Below are 19,323 nucleotides of genomic sequence, written 5' to 3' on the forward strand. Positions count from 1 at the left end.
GTCACAGCCGCTTGGAACAACACCGGATCGAACTGCGGAGGAGGAGGTGGTGGAGGAGGGGTTTGGGTTTCAGGTCTTCCTCTGCTGGGACGCTTTCGTGGAGGCATCCTTCACTGGAAGATCATAGAAATGATAGCAATAGTAAGAGCCTATTGCGAATATGAATAGGGTGTTTCATGGATTAAATCAACATAATCCAAGATCAGGGTGAGAGTTATAGTAATAGAGAAATCATCTGCCAATATACTGGTATTAATGATGCAATAGAAGTTCATGAAAATTGACCTAGCAGTAGGTCTTACATCATGCCATAGAGAAAATGTTGGCAGTTTAGAGGTTCAGATAGAGTACTTTTAAACTAGGAATGCTTACAGTCAAAAGACCTATGGAACATAGAGATAAAAGGTTAGTCCTTTAAACAAAAGAGTGAGGTAACTAGATGCCTTCTACTGGCGACGGCTGCTTGTCGGGCGAATCCTTAGATCTTCCAGTTGCCGCATAACTTCTTGAAGGTGTCGATCCTGAGTCCTTTGGCGTGCTCAGAGTTCCCTAATTTCAGCTCGGGATGCTGCCAGCTGATGCTGCAGAGCCTCGTTGGTCCTCCTTGTCCTGTCCATGGCTTCTTCGAGTTGGCGGATGCGAACAGTGTTGAGGTTTGAGTTGGCATCCACTTCTACCACCCGACCTATGGCAGCTTGACTTTGCTCAACATTCCTGGCAATTCTTCGGATCATGATGGGTAGAACCCGATCTGCTGATCCTCCTTCGCTTATGTTGTAGAAACTTCGGTCTCCATTGTAAGGCAAGGGATGACCCTGCTCCTCGCTCCATCGATGCAAGGACATTGCCCACATAGGAGTGGGGCCCTGAAATGCCGGTCGGGGGTTAGGGTTCGGGGCTTCAGGAGGTTGATTGTTGACTTCTGGCTCGGAGCTCGAGCTATCCGAGAAGCCTTCAGCATGATGATCATCCAAAGGAATAGGGTGATCGTCGTCAGACTCTTCTTCGAGCCACCCTCCATTGCCCTGGTTCGGAAAGTACGGATCACCGGGTAGGTGGAAGCCAGCCATGCTATCTACGCGAGAAGGGGGGGGGGAAAGAAGATTAATAGACGTACTATTCTAAGATACTTATAGGAGGAATCATTACCAGTTGACCCAATACTTGCATAGTGCATACCGATTACATGTAACCGAAGCAAGATAGTCCTTCGAATAAACCACCCTAACTTCAGACCCCCAATCAAACAAGAACAGGGAATGAAGCAAAGGCTGCAGATTCTGAGTCTATAGCGCCCCAGTCACATGTAATCGTGGTGTATCCACTTAGTAACTATTGTCCTACTAGTAACAACCCTTGATGATAACACATACGTATAATCTAGAGATACAGAATACTCCTATAGTATTCTTAGGTTAGCGTCATTGTGGTAGTGTTGGTAAGTTTTAGACTTGTTGCAACATCACAACCGAACTTAGGCACATGCTAGTCACCCTCAGGAAAACGTAGTTGATCAGGCTACATCATCCTGAATGTGACTATATGTCTCTAAACCCAATTGCGCTGTCCAACAATCTTAATACTTTTGTTTTGTTCTAGGATGATACTGATTCCTGTGTTTCATAGTGATGTGTGCACATATATACTTAGTTAGATCTTTTAGATACTTAACAGTATATATTTTTGGTCAGAGTGTTTTAGTCCCGAAGTGTTTATAGTTCGTATATCTTTTATAGGTTGATATACTTGATTCACTATAAACAATGCTCTGATACCAATCTGTCACACCCCAAAACCGATAACGGCGGAATACGTTTCGGGGTGGATGACGTAGTGAACAGTATCATCACAATTGCATAATATTAGAAACAAGAAACATACAACCATAGCATTTCATAGTGAATTTAATTACATGCGTGTTCTGTAATGTTTAACAATCACTCAAAAGTAATTCAAAAATGAGAGATGGGTCTTGTGTGCTCCACCTTCTCCAAAAATGCCGCGTCTGTACCTGTCTATCTTTGACCTGAAGATACAAGTTATTTTGAAAACAATTATCAGCATAAAGCTGGTGAGTTCATAAGAGTTTAGTGTGAGTTTTTGTATACAAAGCATTAGTATTAAAAATGTATCCTTTATGTTCATAAGTAGTAGAAATTCAGAAAATCTCATATTTTCCAGGAAATACATTGTAAGTGACAATCTGTGAAAAGTGTGCATTCTTTATCTCTTTGAAAACCATTTATTGCAAAGATTCTTTGGCCAATCTTCAAATAACAAATATATCAAGATAAGTTAAGCCCGTGATCCATGATAGAGGTACGAGCTTCCTTTAGTGATAGTTACTTGCTTACTTCGGGATGTGGTTTAACATTTAGTGTAGTGTTTTAGTGTAGTTGTAGGGTATTCCTTGTAATTTACCAATAGTGAGAATAATAGAGAATCCCATGACCTTCCCGGTCATGCACAGTGTAGTGAAGTAGTGGCATCCTTGGGCCTGTACGGCGCGGACTGAGTTAACAGTCGGGATGTAATAGCGTCTGCCCCCGTATAGATCTATACCTGTAGAGTCGTCTCCTGCTGGAACACTCTGGGCGTAGTGAATAGCGAATAGAGTATCTCGTAGCGGGTTAGTGTGTTATTGTTTGTTTAATGTTTTCTCTATGGTCATAGTGTAGTAATCTTTTAGTATTGATCATAGTGTGTTCTCTTACTAGTGTATCGTCTAGTATTAGTGAGTATTATAGTGTAGATAGTAATAACTTTAGCGAGTAGTAGCGGTAGCGACCCTAACCATACCTATTATGGTTATCTTAGTGGGGGTGTTTCTTAGCACGTTAGTGACTTTAGCATTTAGTGAGAGCAGTAATATTCGTATACCATACTGATATACAGATTATATAAGTAAGAAATCGACGACAGTCGGACGGATAACTACTACCCTAAGCCCACAATCAAACAAGAACAGGAAATAAGGCGAGATATCGGTCCTAAGTCCTCCAAGTCTTATTTATATAAATATATCAGAGTGGTTACATTTTATAAGCAAATTGATTTAATAAAAGTATTTTCCAAAAGAACATTTAAATTCTGAATCATGGTTTAAAAATAGTTTGAAAAGGGTAAAACCCGTTTTTAAGGCATAGGGACAAATCACATGTGATTTGAACTAAGGGTAGTGAATCACATGTGATTAATCCTTGTAACTCGGAAATCGTTCTGTAAAACTTTGTATAAATATTTATAAGAAACTTGTATCTCCCCCCTAAAACATATAAAACATTTGAAAGGTTCATTAAAGGGTATGAACTCACCTGAAATCGCGGAAATCGGGTGAATCGGGTAAATCGGGTAATAGTGTCGATTGAGCGTTTGGTACCAAATAACCACTTGAGCACCTTTTAGGACCCTAATGTCATATGAAATATGTATTTTACAAGAAGTTAATCATCTCATGCTTTTCATTATAGAATTTGGACATTCTAGTGTCGTTTTCGGGGTTTTAAGGCCTAGAAAGGGTTCCCGGGAGTGATACAAGGCCATGGATGATTTACGGGAGGGTCCTAGAGTTTATTCTCTTAGAGTTTATGTCCTAAAAGCCATTCATTGGGAGTTTACGGCCGTAAGCCCCCTAGGCTTGGCCGTAAACTCTTGTGACACTCCAAAATGTGTGTTTAAGGCCTTATCTCACTTCCTTGATTTATTGGTGTGTGTTTTGGACCAAGAGGGAAGGATTAAACATCTAAATTTGTGATATTTTAGGGGAGTTTACGGCCAAGACTTGTTCTTGGGCCGTAAACTCCTATAAGTCCTTTAAGGTGATGGTTTTACTTGTACAACATGGTCCCAAATGGCTTAGAAAAATCCTAGAAGGTCCTATAGTGAGTTTGGAGCAATTTGGCACATATTTATGGGGAGTTTACGGCCCAGGAACATCCTTGGCCGTAAACTCTTCATTTGGTGTCAAAATGAAGTGTTTAATGGTACAACACACTTCCATAGGCCTTAGATTAATTCCTTTCATGCATTAGGGTAGTTTAGGGACTTGTTTGACACAATTTCTTGGGTGTTTACGGCCCAAGCTTATGCTAGGCCGTAAACTCCTCTTTTTGGCCTCAAATGTTGATGTTTAATGCACTCAAGCCTTCCTTGGAGTCAAGTCTAATTCACCAAACACCCTAGAAGTGTTTTTGGGGCTTAAAACATGGATTTGTGGGGTGTTTGAGGTGTTTACGGCCTAAGCACATGCTTGGGCCGTAAACTCCTTTTCAAGCATCATTCTCTTGTTTTCTAAGGTCCAAACTCTTCTAGTTATATGCCTTAATTAGTATACTAACATACAAGAAGGAGAAACTTGGTCTTTGGCTTGGATTTGGGGGTTTACGGCCTAAGGAGCTTCTTAGGCCGTAAACTCCTCTTTGAATCTTGATTCCTATGGTTTTTGGCCCACAAATTCAATGAAGCATGTCTAGAATAAGATAGGGGATGAGTACTTACGTTTGGAAGTCGGAAATTAGCGGAATCGGGGTCGTTTTTGAGTCTAGAGAGAGAAAGTAGAGAGAGTGGGTGTGTAGTGAATGAGTGTTCAAATGTTGGGAACACCATTGCATATGTCTCGAGAATCGCGCCCGATACACGGCTACCCGATGTTTAAAGTTAACTGGGTTAAAACTTTTTACCCGGGTGAAGTGGTTGAGAAGGTAAAACCACTCTATTAGGTTAAACGGGGTTAACACCTATGAGACATATTACTTACAATGATATCAAACCATGCTTAAATTTAGATATTCGGAAATTGACGATTCCAAATATTACGTAAAATAACGTATAGTGACGTTTTCCGTTAGTGAAAATGGGATTTTTAACAGAATTAGATTTGGGGTTGTCACACATTGCACCTTCACTAGCTTTACCTCTTTATTACGAAGGACATTGACCTTCCTTGTAACGATCCAATTTTCAAGACCAAAAATTTCTTTTTAATTAACTGACTCATAAAACACTCATAAGAAAATACTGTGATATCATATCATCTCATAAAACAATGTATCATGTCTGAAAATCCAAGTCATAAAATAAGAACATGTCAGAGTACAATCCCATAATATCCATAGTGCGGAAAATAATGAGTGTGCGTATGATGTGCCGCTACCATGCCAGCTCCTTCCCCTTCGTTGAAGAGGTACCTGAAACCAAAACTGTAAACTGTAAGCATGAAGCTTAGTGAGTTCCCCTATCGTACCGCATACCATACAATCACATAACATACACATACTGTCAGGCATATCAGGGTGCCCGACCTACCCCTTCGGTCCTCTCGACCGGATGCTGCCTAGCATACCTGGGTGCTGGCCTCCCCTTCGGTCCTCATGACCGGATACTGCCTAACATATTTAGGTGTTGTCCTCCCTAGCGGTCCTCTTGACCGGGTACTACCTAGCATACCTGGGTGCTGGCCTCCCCTTTGGTCCTCTCGACCGGATGCTGGGGACTATTTCACCCCTCTACTAGTACCACATAGCATGTAACACATAACCATATTCTATCTAGCATGACTAGGTATAACCATCCCCTTTGGACCTATCGACCGGTAACCTTGGGGATTATCTCCCCTACTGCTACTAGCATTTAATATCATATCATACTAGCTAATAACATATCAGGTAGTAGCAAACCTAGATGAATATCACAAAGACAATCATCTATCATACAAATCCTACTGGTGGGTTGGCATTGTGGTTGTAGACCCACCGCTACTAGAAGGTAACTCACCTCGTACGAGTAGCTGCTGATAATCTGCGCGGGGAAACCTCTGTATGTTGCTGCTCCGGAAATCCTCCGACTATAATCCCCACAAAACACTCAGTCAGAAACTGATATCTACTCTTAGGGTAAAATGACTATTTACCCCCAACCAAGTCCAAGTCAAAGTCAACTTCCACTTGACCCGACTCACCGAGTTGGGTCATCAACTCGTCGAGTCCCTAACCCTTTATCATTCCTTGTCTACGACTCGACTCGTCGACTTTAGCAACGACTCGACGAGTTCCTCCTCATATGAACATCGAATGAACCTTCATCTGACTCACCGAGTTGTATGAACAAATCGTCGAGTTTACCTTCATCTGATGAACAAGTTCTGTCCTTGACTCACCGAGTTGTATGAACAGCTCGTCGAGTTCATCTTCAACCATAAGGAGATTGCCTTGGACTCACCGAGTCTGTTCTAGCACTCGTCGAGTCCCATGAACTCCAGGTCTAAGGCTAAGTCCAATACGTTAGGTCACTCCTTCGGTTCTTCTACAACCCTTCTAACACCCAACTGAGTTCTTTTGACCCTCAACAGATATGGGACTTTATGCCTTGGACTCGTTGAGTCCCAAGAACGGACTCGCCGAGTCGATAACGTCCATGCCCTATTTCCTTGATTTCTGATGTACAACCTTTGACCAAATGATAGATCCAAGCCCCTAAGCTCGATCTAGCACGTAAAGTTTCAAAATTTACGTGCATGCATGGGACTTTTGAGACTAAAAGGCTCTAAAATGGCTCTTATGTTGCATGGGACCTTCCTTGGGTGCAAAAGCAACCCAAATCTGCCTTGTGACTCCTCCCAAGACTTAGATCCGAAGTCTTGACCCCCAACCATGTTTGCAATCATGTTTGGCTACCTCATATGGCTTAAAAATCCCCAAATCTTCCCCAAAAAGGGATTTGACAAATGAACAAGCAAGGTACAGACTTTATACCTTTCAAAGATTGAAGATGATGCACCAAACTCGAATCCTTCAATCTCCTCTTGATCCTTCTATGCTCTTCCTTCTTCTTTGTGAACAAAACTACCATAATCACCACAAAAGCCTTAGATATTGCACCAAAACACGTAGGGTTTGCTATGGAGGGTTTCTGGGAGAAATAAGGACGAGTGGTGGTTGAAAAGATGATTAAATAGGGTGCAAACCCTCATATTAGGGTTTTGTCCAGTCAGAGCCTACTCGTCGAGTCCGGGGCCCGACTCGACGAGTCCATCACTTAAATCTCGCATCCCATCCCGCTTCTACTCGGCGAGTTGGTCCTTCAACTCGCCGAGTCCAAGGCCAAAAATGCAAAATACTTAAATATATTACATACCAAGAGCCAGGTGCTACATTCCTATCCAAAACCGTCACGGGCCGCTCAATGTAGTTCAATCTCTCATCCACCTGAATATCATCCAAAGATATAACCGCAGCTTCGTCTGTGACACACTTTCGAAGCTGAGACACATGGAAAGTGTTGTGAATTTGGCTAAGCTCATCCGACAGATCTAAACGGTAAGACACATTGCCTACCCGGACCGAAATCCTGAACGAGCCAATATACCGGGGCCCTAACTTGCCCTTCTTCCAGAACCGAATAACACCTTTCCATGGTGATACTTTTAGCAAGACGAAGTCTCCCACCTGGAACTCAAGATCCGATCGGTGTCGGTTAGCATAGCTTTTTTTGACGGCTTTGTGCGACTCGTAGCCTGTCACGCACCTGCTGAATCAACTCAGTAGTCTTGAGCACCAACTCGGTGCTCCTCATGACTCGGTGTCCAACCTCACCCCAACAAACAGGGGTCCTACACCTCCGACCATATAACATCTCAAAAGGAGGTCAATCGATACTAGCATCATAACTATTGTTATATGAAAACTCTGCTAGTGGAAGGTATGTATCCCAACTCCCTCCAAAATCCAACACGCATTCCCGAAGCATATCCTCGAGTGTCTGGATTGTCCTCTCACTCTGGCCATCTGTCTGGGGGTGGTATGCCGTGCTGAAAAGTAATTGAGTGCCCAGTTCCTCGTGGAACTTCTTCCAGAATCTAGATGTAAATCGAACATCCCTGTCAGAGACTATTGATACTGACACCCCATGCCTAACCACCACCTCTCGCACATAAACATCCACTAATTTCTCAGCGGAGATGCTCTCGTAAATTAGAATAAAGTGGGCACTCTTCGCCAATCTATCCACAATCACCCATATGGCATCCACACCCCTTGCTGTCCTTAGTAACTTTGTGATGAAGTCCATGTAATCTCTTCCCACTTCCACATAGGAATGGGTAGCGGCTAAACTTTTCCATGTGGTCGCTGATGTTCGACCTTGACCTTCCTGCAGGTCAAGCACCGCTCCACAAACCAAGAGATCTTCCGCTTCATGTAGGGCCACCAGTAGCTCAGCCTCAGATCTCTAAACATTTTTGTAGCTCCATGATGTATAGAGAACTTGGACTTATGTGCATCCTTTAATATCTTTTGTCTCACTCCCACAGTTACCGGCACCCACACCCGACCACACTGTGTCAAGAGTCCCCGACCATCCCGTACAAATAAGGGAAACTGCCCTCGAATCCATCGTATCTTCCAGTTCTCTTTCTTCAAACCCTCAACTTGAGCCTTCTTGATCATATCTAGTAGTGGAGAGACCATCGTCATCCTCAGACAAACGTTCCCAATTGGAGAACCTGCCGTCTTGAAGCTCAAAGCATCAACCACCACGTTGGCCTTCCCAGGGTGGTACAAGATCTCGCAATCATAATCTTTTAATACATCAAACCACCTCCTTTGCCGCATGTTTAGATTCTGCTGATCCATCAAATACTTCAAACTCTTGTGATCCGTGAAGATGGTACACCGAACTCCATACAAATAGTGCCTCCATATCTTGAGGGTAAACACCACTGCCCCCAATTCCAAGTCGTGAGTGGGGTAATTCGCCTCGTGAGGCTTCAACTGCCTCAAGGCGTATGCGATCACATGCCCTCTCTGCATCAATACAACGCCAAACCCCAAGATCGACGCATCACAGTACACTACCAAAATCATCCAGCCCCTCCGATAACACTAAAATCGGGGCCTCACATAACTTATGCCGCAAGGTCTCGAAAGCCAACTGCTGGTCCGGTCCCCACCGAAAAGTCACATTCTTCTTTGTCAAACGGGTCAATGGTACGACGATCTTGGAGAAATCCTAGATGAATCTCCGATAATACCCCGTTAGACCCAACAAGCTACGAACCTCATATGCGTTCTTCGGTACTTCCCACCGCATCACTGCCTCAACCTTGGCTGGATCAACCAAAATACCCTCCCGGTTGATGATGTGCCCCAAAAACTACACCTCTCTCAACCAGAAATCACACTTTGAGAACTTGGCATAAAGCCTTTCCGTTCTCACTGTCTCCAACACCTCCCTCATATGTTGTTCCTTAGTCTTAGAATAGACCATAATATCATCGATAAACATGATCACCGACCGATCCAACATTAGCCTACACACCCTGTTCACGAGATCCATGAACGCTGCTGGGGCATTGGTGAGCCCAACTGGCATCACCACAAACTCGTAGTGCCCGCACCGAGTTCTAAAAGTTGTCTTCGGTATATCATCATCCCTAATCCTCATCTGACGATACCCCGACCGAAGATCAAGCTTGGAAACTAAGATGTACCCTGCAGCTGATCGAACAAATCGTCTATCCTCGGGAGCGGATAACGGTTTTTCACCATTAGCTTGTTCAGCTCTCGATAATCAATACACATCCTGTGTGACCCATCCTTCTTTTTCACGAATAGGATCGGTGCTCCCCACGAAGAACTACTCGGACGAATAAACCCCTGGTCCAGTAGCTCCTGAAGCTGCGTAAATAGCTCTTGCATCTTGGGCGGAGCTAGTTGGTACAATGCCTTGGCTATCGGAGCGGCACCCAACACCAAACCAATGCGAAACTCCACTTGCCTCTCCTGAGGCACTCTAGGTAACTCCTCGGGAAAGACATTCCGAAACTTTTGTAAAACCGGTACATTTGTAACGTCCGGGTTTCAGGGCTAAGCATTTTTGACAATTAATAGTCTAGGTCAACTATTGTAACTCTTTTTGAAGTAATAAAGATGAAATATTTGAGTATTATGTGAATTGTGTGTAATTATGTGCTTATTATTTAATTATAAATGTATAATTAATAAAGAATAAAAACAAGCGTCAAAATTAAAGTGTGAGATAAGCCTGATATCTTTACATAAACTTGTAGTGGTCGAAACAAGGATTTCGGGGATATAAAGAACATCAAAATCTGAGTTATAACGAAGAAGTTATGACCCGTCGAAGTTTTACGGCAAAACCGGTACGACACCGGGAGACGTAAATCGTGAATTTACGAGGGAGGACTTTTTAGCCTAGTGATCTAAACCAAAGTTGTAGTATATGTTAAACCGATAACATCCACAAAAATAACGCCCAAGTCTGACTTCGTATGAGGAAGTTATGATTTTTCTAAGATTCGGCTTAGCAGTGCACGACCCGAAACTCGAATTTTAGTTCAAGCAGTTTTTGGCTTACGCGACCTAAATGAGAGTTGAAGATCTCATTAATAGGAACTCAATGGTAAAAAGTAGACGAAAACGGATTCCGTATGAAGGAGTTACGAATTCTTCGCGGTCATTTAGCAGTCTAAACTCCTCCTACTGTTAAATTTAAGATCGGTCGAGAATTAGCCGACGGAGTCTAAATAAAAGTTGTAGATCTTATTTTTACCTACACGTGGATATAAAGAACGTCGAAAACGGAGTTCGTATGCGAAAGTTATGAATTTTTGAAAATCGGCTGATTTTTACCCTGTATGCGATGCCACGTGTCAGCACCAGGCTGCGCCTGGCTGTAGCCAGCCTGGCTCACGACGTGAATATTAAAAATTCACGACGTGAACCTTCCTCCAGCCCCTATAAATAAGCGGTGAGGCCTCCATTCATTCCTCACACCTCCCCTCACTTCCCCCTCTCTCTAGAACTTCTCTCTAGCCCCGAAACCCCCCGAAACACCCCGAAAAGCCTAGGGAACCTCCCTAGCGTGAGGCGGAAGCCCCGGAGTGCCCGACGGCTCCGAGAAGAAGACCCTTTTGGCTCGGGAACGTTGCTCCAGCAGCGCCCGGTTTTAAGAAAAACCCGCTGTAAGTAAGCTACGCCTACGCTATTTTAATATAGCTCTTATTTAATTATAGTAACGTTATTAGGAACTTATAATAAATACTTGGGCTATTATGATGGGTTATATAAGTATTGTTTAAAGCTTATATAATAGTAATAATATCTAGACTATTAATTAGTCGCGGTTATCGTTAAACTAAACCCTAGTGGTATTGGTACTAGGTTTTAGCGAAGGAAAATTGTTTTGAGAGTATCGAAGCGTTGTCCGAGTGCTGAGTCACCACCTTTCAGGTGAGTGCATAGTTACTTTCAGCTTACACATAGATATAAAGTATTTTATATAAATTACGTGCTATGTGTGCATATTATCTGAATACTTGCTATCTATGCTGGATGAACATTTTTATACATGTTTTCAATGATTTAAACTATATATGTATTTTATATCTACGAAAATATTGGGGTAAAACATTGGTAGATGTATTAGTTGTTGTGTGATAAAATGAAATAATGAGAGGCTTCGTTATAGATGTTATTGATGATCCAGTCATCTAGCGGAGTATAGATGACTACCACGGACTATTCTAGACAGTCCAGTGGAACACTAGCAAGCTCGTAACCTGTAGGTGTTTATTTGAACTGTGTGCTCACCAAGTGTACTCTATCCCCCACATGGTTGCCTTAAGGACATTTATTGCTGAGGAATCCCCTTAGCAGTAGTGTCCATCCCGATGATAGTCCTTAGACAAGGTCCCTTGTGTTAGATGTTTTAGGGACGTAAAGTGAGGATAACGGGAATGGGTAATCGGGTTTGTTTGGTTTGATAAAGTTAATAAACATATTTATTGTGGGTTGAAAACCCTATGTGCTCACCAGACTCCCAAGCCCGACCCACTCAGTTTCTTGTATTACAGGTAGTGGCGCATAAACATAGATTGCGATGTCTTGGGATGAGAGATTAATGGATTTTAGGCCTGTAAATACGGAATAATGTAGTAAGGCCTATGCTATATTGTTTATGCTTATGATATGTATTGAACATGACATCCCGAGTCCTTTTCATGAAATACATTTCTATGGAAATGCTTTTGATAAATCTTTATCATATTTTGTTTTGGGACAAATTCCGCAACACTTTTATTTAAAATGTTACTCTGATTTTTAAACAAAGCATAAACAAAATCGGTCTTTTCTGGCCGTGAAAATGGGGATGTCACAACATTGCCCAAATCCGTCGAGGTCTTGGCCCTTGTATCTAAGATATAAGCCAAAAATCCCGAACAACCCTGCTGAAGAAGTCTCCTAGCCCTCGCATCTGAACAGATGGTTGGCCCCTACAAAGCCCTCTCTCCATGAATAACAAAAATCAAGCAAGAATATAGCAAATTTCGGAGTTCAATCACAAGATAGAACAACAAAAACAAGAGAAATCAACAACAAAAAACAAACTCAACACCAAACAACAAAGTGAAGAAATATTTTTGGAGTTCAAACACAAGATAGCAGGTTTTTAGGGCTTGAAAATATCAATTGCACAAAAATCGATCAGACAAGCACAATAACACAACAAGAACAAAGAAAAATCGATCATAAAGATGCTTGAAAAAAATAGACCATAAAGTTGCTTGAAAAAATCGACCATAAGAACACAATAAGAAAACTTACCGAAGAAGGGGGAGGTGGATCGGCGCCGTCGGAGGTCCGATGGCAAGCTGAGAATCGACGGTAAGAAGTAGAGAAAGAGAGAACGTTGCTCGATGGGAGAAGAGGGGGAAGAAAAAAAGGAGACATTTCTTTGGGGCCAAGAGCATCAGACGGAAAATTTTCATCTAGACTTCTCAACATTCTCAACATATCTGACCATTCAAGTCCCATTTTTTTTATGTCTGATTGATTAAAAGGTTAAAGAAGCTTCAACTGAACAATCTGAATCTAAATGATCCAAAGCCAACTCTTTAGATGACGAAGAGGCCAAACAAAAAGACCCTAAATAGAAAATGATCCAAAGCCAACTCTTTAGACGACGAAGAGGCCAAACAAAAAGACCCTAAATAGAAAAGTAAAGGGTAATACTTTTCACCGAGTACATCTAAGGGGACCTAAACTCCAAGTACGTCTAAGGGGACCTAAACTGTAACATTTATAGTTTGTCCCCGAGTACCAACACTACTCTTTTTATAAACCCAAAGCTATTGTCCTGCCGCCGTCAAGAGCAAAACCCTCAGTTCATCAACAATGTCGCAGTCATTGGAGCTTTTGCTTATTCAGTTCTTGATGCCCGACAATGATGCACGGCGGCAAGCGGAGGACCAAATTAAGAGGCTGGCTAAGGATCCACAGGTGGTTCCGGCACTCGTTCACCACCTACGAACGGCGAAGACGCCCAATGTCCGACAGCTTGCCGCCGTTCTCCTCCGCAAGAAGATCACTGGTCACTGGGCTAAACTCTCCCCTCAGCTTCGCCAGCTTGTCAAACAATCTCTTATTGAAAGCATCACTATGGAGCACAGGTTCGGAATTGCCATTGTTAATTAATGTTTATGTTATATCAAGCTATTTCAATCTGTAGAATTTATTGTGAATGTTTCTGTGACGATTCTAATTGTAATTTAATTACTCCAGTGGTCCCAAATCAGATTTTTTTTCGTGAAATTGAAGAAATCTTCTATCTTTTTGAGGTGGAAATCACCAAACATCTCAAAGCATTACGTTTGAGTAGTTTTATAGAAAGTGAAACATTTGTTTAAAGAACACGCATCAATTAGGTTTCTCCTTCATTTGTGTTTTATGCATTCTGACACCTTGTAGTTCTTCTTCTTCATTTTGTGCCCCTTATTATCTAATCAACAAAGTAAGACTAATTTTGCCTGATGGATGTCTTCTACTGTCAGTCCACCTGTGAGGAGAGCTAGTGCAAACGTGGTGAGTATCATTGCAAAGTATGCCATTCCTGGTGGAGAATGGCCAGATTTGCTTCCATTTTTGTTCCAGTGCAGCCAGAGTGCGCAAGAAGATCATAGAGAGGTGCTTTACCTTTTTTGATTTTGTATCTTAATTTTGTTTTAGGAATACCAATGTACACACATACATGTACTATAAGCATCATATGATTCATATCCACAGGTTCATGTACTTTTTCAGCAATTCTTTCTTTTTCTATGATGCCAGGTGGCATTGATATTGTTCAGCTCCTTAACAGAGACAATTGGTGATTCTTTTCGACCATATTTTGCTGATTTACAAGCACTTCTACTCAAGTGCCTACAAGATGAGACTAGTAATAATGTTAGAGTGGCTGCCCTCAAGTAATGTTCTATGTCATTATCTCTCCTTTTAAATTTGGTTTTTAAGAAACATATATAATGCTGACATCATCTTGAACAGGGCTGTTGGCTCTTTCATTGAGTTCACTCATGATGCATCTGAAGTGGTAAGTCTATTTGTTCCCTGGAGGGTAATATTGTAATTATTCTACTTGTTCTAAAGCTACATCCCTATCATATACACACAGATTAAATTTCGTGAATTTATCCCAAGCATATTAAATGTTTCAAGACAATGCCTTGCATCTGGTGATGAAGATGTTGCAATAATTGCTTTTGAGATATTTGATGAACTGATTGAATCTCCAGCACCTCTTCTTGGTGACTCAGTCAAAGCCATAGTCCAATTCTCTCTTGAAGTTTGCTCAAGTCCAAATTTGGACTCCAGCACACGACATCAGGTTAGCAGTGCAAAAGACGTGAATGCCCTCAATTCATTTCATGGCTTCCTGTTAACATAATTCATGTTTCAGGCTATTCAAATCATTTCATGGCTTGCAAAGTTCAAATCCAGTTCCCTCAAGAAACACAAGTTAATCGCTCCAATCCTTCAAATCATGTGCCCACTGCTTACAGAGTCCACCAATAGGGAAGAAGACGATGATGACCTGGCGCCAGATCGTGCTGCTGCAGAAGTTCTTGACACCTTGTCATTAAAGTTACCAAAACATGTTTTCCCAGGCGTCTTTGAATTTGCTACTTTAAGCAGTCAAAGTGTTGACCCGAAGTTTCGTGAAGCTTCAGTGACAGTTTTGGGTGTTGTTTCAGAGGGGTGTTTGGAGTTAATGAAAGAGAAACTTGGACCAATTTTGCAAATTGTGTTAGGGGCTTTAAGAGACCCTGAACAGGTTGTAAGAGGAGCTTCCTCTTTTGCATTAGGTCAATTTGCAGAGTACTTGCAGCCTGAGATTATTTCACATTATGAAAGTGTTCTTCCTTGCATTCTAAATGCCTTAGAAGATTCTTCTGATGAAGTCAAGGTAAATAGATATTATTACAAAGTCTTTATCTTCACATGTTAATGAAATTCAATTCTATTTTTTTTCAGGAGAAATCATACTACGCATTAGCTGCGTTTTGTGAGAACATGGGTGAAGAAATTCTTCCATTTCTTGATTCTTTAATGGGAAAACTATTTGCTGCATTGCAAACCAGTCAGCGAATGTTACAGGAAACATGCATGGTAAAAACACAATCTTTATGTAATTATATTGTAAATGATTTGAATTTGATAACATTAATGACATTCTAGAACTTTCTATTTTCTTTCTACAGTCTGCAATTGGTTCAGTTGCATCTGCTTCAGAGCAAGCATTTCTTCCATATGCTGAACGAGTTTTGGAACTCATGAAATCTTTCATGGTGCTTACAAATGATGAAGATCTTCGTTCAAGGGCAAGAGCTACAGAGCTTGTAGGAATAGTTGCCATGGTTGTGGGAAGGGCAAGAATGGAACCGATTTTACCTCCTTTCATTGAAGCCGCAATTACCGTAATACCCCTCTCTTTATGGTTTATCTCCATCTAAATCTTTATATTTTCAAGCGTTTTTGAGTTTGATTAGTAATTTAAATATACAACTTAGGGATATGGGCTGGAATATAGTGAACTTCGTGAGTATACTCATGGATTCTTCAGCAATGTAGCAGAAATCTTGGAGGATGGAATGATTCAGGTATTTGAAAAAAAAATTAAAAAACTTGTGAATGTGTGTATGTTAGTTTGTGTTATGTGTGACATAACTTTATATCATAAAAAACAGTATCTTCCACATGTTGTCCCTCTGGCGTTTTCTTCATGCAATCTTGATGATGGATCTGCTGTTGATATTGATGATTCTGATGAAGATGAAAATGTGAATGGATTTGGTGGAGTTTCATCTGATGATGAAACTCATGATGAACCAAGAGTGAGAAATATCAGTATAAGAACTGGTGTTTTAGATGAAAAGGCTGCTGCAACTCAAGCTCTTGGTTTATTTGCCTTACATACAAAGAGTGCTTATGCCCCGTATCCTTTAGATTTATAGTTTTGTAAATTTTTTTTTTATAAAGCAACTTAACTGTAGCCTGTAGTTTCTTTAATAAAATTCAAGATATTTGGAAGAATCATTGAGGATTCTGGTGAAGCATTCTAGTTATTTTCATGAAGATGTTCGACTTCAAGCCATCACTGGCTTAAAACGTAAGTGTACCAACATCCATAATTACATATTGAGATTAATATTGTTATATACACATAAAAATACAAGATACGAGCTATTTTTGGACATTACATTTTCCATTCCAAACTGCATCTAAAAAATATATTTTGGTTGTATACATTGTTCTTTCCAGATCTAATGTTTAGTTGGTTTTGAATGGCAGATATTCTGACAGCTGCACATGCAGTCTTCCAAGGTCATAGTGTAAGCATTTTCCTGTCCATTTTTTCTTTTACAAATTATTTGTAGTTGTTTTTTGGTATTTTGTTTGTTCATGGAAGATACATCTTTTGTGTCCCCATCTGTCAAATTTTTTGTGTTTTTTTTTTTCAGGATGGAGCATCAAAGGCAAAAGAAATTCTTGGTGAGTAGTTGACTTGTTATGGCAAAAATAAACCATATGACTTTTGGAATCTCTAGATTTTGACTCTGTTCTTTGATCTTTTCACAATTTGATAAAATTCAGATACAGTGATGACTATTTATATAAAAACAATGAATGAAGATGATGACAAGGAAGTTGTTGCTCAAGCTTGCATGAGTGTAGCAGACATGATCAAGGATTTTGGATATGTTACTGTCGAACCATGTATGGAAATTTTTAGTTTTTTTTTTTATTTTTTATATGAAACATGTTAATGTTTTTTAATTAAATTTTCTTTTATTATGAAAACTAACTTGTTAAATGTTCTCATCAGATATGCCTCAGCTTGTAGAGTCAACTCTGGTCTTGCTTAAACAGGAATCAGTTTGTCAACAAATAGAATCAGATAGTGATGTTGATGATGATGATACTAGCCATGATGAAGTGCTTATGGATGCTGTTTCAGATCTTCTTCCTGCATTTGCTAAAGCCATGGGGTCCCACTTTGCACCGATCTTTTCCACTCTTTTTGAGCCTTTAATGAAATTCGCTGTGAGCTTTCTTATATGTATCTATTTAGTATATACACATGACGAGGGAGGGTATTTTGGTCATTTAAATTGTTGTCTTGCAGAAAGGATCACGACCATCACAAGATCGGACAATGGTGGTTGCATGCCTTGCTGAAGTTGCTCAGGATATGGGTGCTCCAATTGCTGCCTATGTTGATGTACTTTCTTGTCATTTTACATATTTTTCAAATTCCATGTTTATCAGTTTTCGTTTTTTTTTGAATATTTCATTTCATGTTTCAGACCATAATGCCCTTGGTACTTAAAGAATTAGGTTCATCAGATGCAACTAATAGGAGAAACGCTGCATTCTGTGTTGGGGAGTTGTGCAAAAATGGTGGTGTCGCCAGTCTCAAGTATTTATTCTTCTACTTTCTTCATACATAAATGATGTTTAAACAAATATTTTGTAATGATTTATTTTATTTCTCTCTTATGAATAAATCAGATACTTTGGTGATGTGTTAAGAGGCCTTTATCCATTATTTGGAGAATCAGAGCCAGATGATGCAGTAAGAGACAATGCTGCTGGAGCTGTTGCAAGAATGATTATGGCACATCAGGATTCCATTCCCTTAAACCAGGTTCATATATATAAATATATATATAAATAATAAACAAAACAAATAAATGAAACTAACTTGTATTTATTTATTTAAATATTTCTAGGTGCTACCTGTTTTTGTCAAGGTTCTTCCTTTAAAAGAAGACCATGAAGAATCCATGCCTGTTTACAACTGCATTTGCAGCCTTGTTTTAACATCAAACCCACAGGTAGTATTTAAGTGTTTATTTACGGTTTAGCCCCTGAAGTATTGTTTATACCGATTTGGCCACTAAAGTTTTGTTTTATTTTAAACAGATTGCTCCTTTAGTTCCGGATCTGGTTAATGTTTTTGCACAAGTGGCTTTATCTCCAGTTGAAACTCCAGAAGTCAAAGCTCAAATAGGAAGGGCTTTTGCTCATTTATTATCAATATATGGTCAACAAATGCAGCCTCTGTTGAGTAATCTTTCACCTACACATGCCAATGCTTTGGCTGCCATTGCACCAAAGAGTTGACCCAAGAGTTGACCGTAATTAAGTGCAAGTTCATGTCCAATTTGGCATCTTGTGGAGTATTCTTCTTTTTTTTTTTTGAAAGTTTTCAGCTTGCTAGAAAGACCATCATTTTTCACTCAGGTATGATGACTTTCATTTCAATGGAGTTAATAATTCCATTCCTTTATTAATTGTTGTATGTATGATATGGTGGATGCAGGTTTTTGGTTTGACTTGGTCAACCAGAACGTCTCCAGTTTTCCCTAATGGAGGTGCATGGTTTTCTTGTTCCAGTTTTGATGTGTGGTATTATTTATTATTTTTCTGTTCTGTTGATTTATTTATAAAGCTTTTACATATGGTTGGTTGTGTTGATATAGTGAGGATACAATTCTGGTTCATCTCATTGGAGAGATGTGTATTTAAGTGATGGGTTTTAGGGTTTGATTTATTTAATATAAAGTGTGATGAAAGGTTTGGTCAAGTCGCATACTCTTGTATTATTTCACCTCATTTTACGGTTTTCATTATGATTTAGCCAATAATTTTTCAAAATTTGTAAATAACCACCTCGTTTGAAAATTGGTTAGATTTAAACTCACATTTTGAGTTGCTATGTGGTGTAGCTCTTAACACCATATCAACACAAGTTTCCAATCACTTACACAGGGAAATACTCAACATTCTGTCATGCCAATACACTTCTAATTTTTTAATATAAAAATAATAAGAGAGTTATGAAGTATTAACAGGGGTGCCATGTCAGCATACCTTGTGGCGCTTTAGCACCTAAAGCACCATGCTGCATAGCCTAACATGTTTTTTGTTAGAAAAACTAGGTTCTTGAAAAGTACTTATTCTAACA

At 40.2% G+C, this 19,323-nt stretch overlaps 1 protein-coding gene across 1 annotated transcript; it reads left to right on the top strand.

The window, feature by feature from the left end:
* Positions 1-13,098: 13,098 nt before the first annotated feature.
* LOC111882842 (uncharacterized) lies at positions 13,099-18,942 on the top strand. Its single transcript, XM_023879216.3, has 21 exons — positions 13,099-13,465; positions 13,847-13,979; positions 14,124-14,260; positions 14,340-14,385; positions 14,467-14,679; positions 14,752-15,258; positions 15,327-15,461; positions 15,554-15,769; positions 15,863-15,952; positions 16,040-16,287; positions 16,373-16,461; positions 16,644-16,684; positions 16,814-16,844; positions 16,947-17,069; positions 17,179-17,396; positions 17,479-17,574; positions 17,660-17,772; positions 17,865-18,000; positions 18,086-18,190; positions 18,279-18,599; positions 18,679-18,942. Exons 1-20 carry the CDS (start codon positions 13,191-13,193, stop codon positions 18,477-18,479), a joined length of 3,153 nt encoding a protein of 1,050 aa, XP_023734984.1. The 5' UTR covers positions 13,099-13,190; the 3' UTR covers positions 18,480-18,599; positions 18,679-18,942.
* The last annotated feature ends 381 nt before the right edge of the window (positions 18,943-19,323 follow it).

This window comes from Lactuca sativa, chromosome 9, assembly GCF_002870075.4.
Source record: "Lactuca sativa cultivar Salinas chromosome 9, Lsat_Salinas_v11, whole genome shotgun sequence".
In the NCBI taxonomy this organism is placed as follows: Eukaryota; Viridiplantae; Streptophyta; class Magnoliopsida; order Asterales; family Asteraceae; genus Lactuca; species Lactuca sativa.

Coding starts and splice junctions, on each gene's coding strand:
- LOC111882842 (XM_023879216.3), top strand. CDS start 13,191: ATGTCGCAGTCATTGGAGCTTTTGCTTATTCAGTTCTTGATGCCCGAC. Junction 16,845..16,946: donor AAAGGCAAAAGAAATTCTTG/GTGAGTAGTTGA, acceptor GATAAAATTCAG/ATACAGTGATGACTATTTAT. Junction 17,070..17,178: donor ATATGTTACTGTCGAACCAT/GTATGGAAATTT, acceptor TGTTCTCATCAG/ATATGCCTCAGCTTGTAGAG.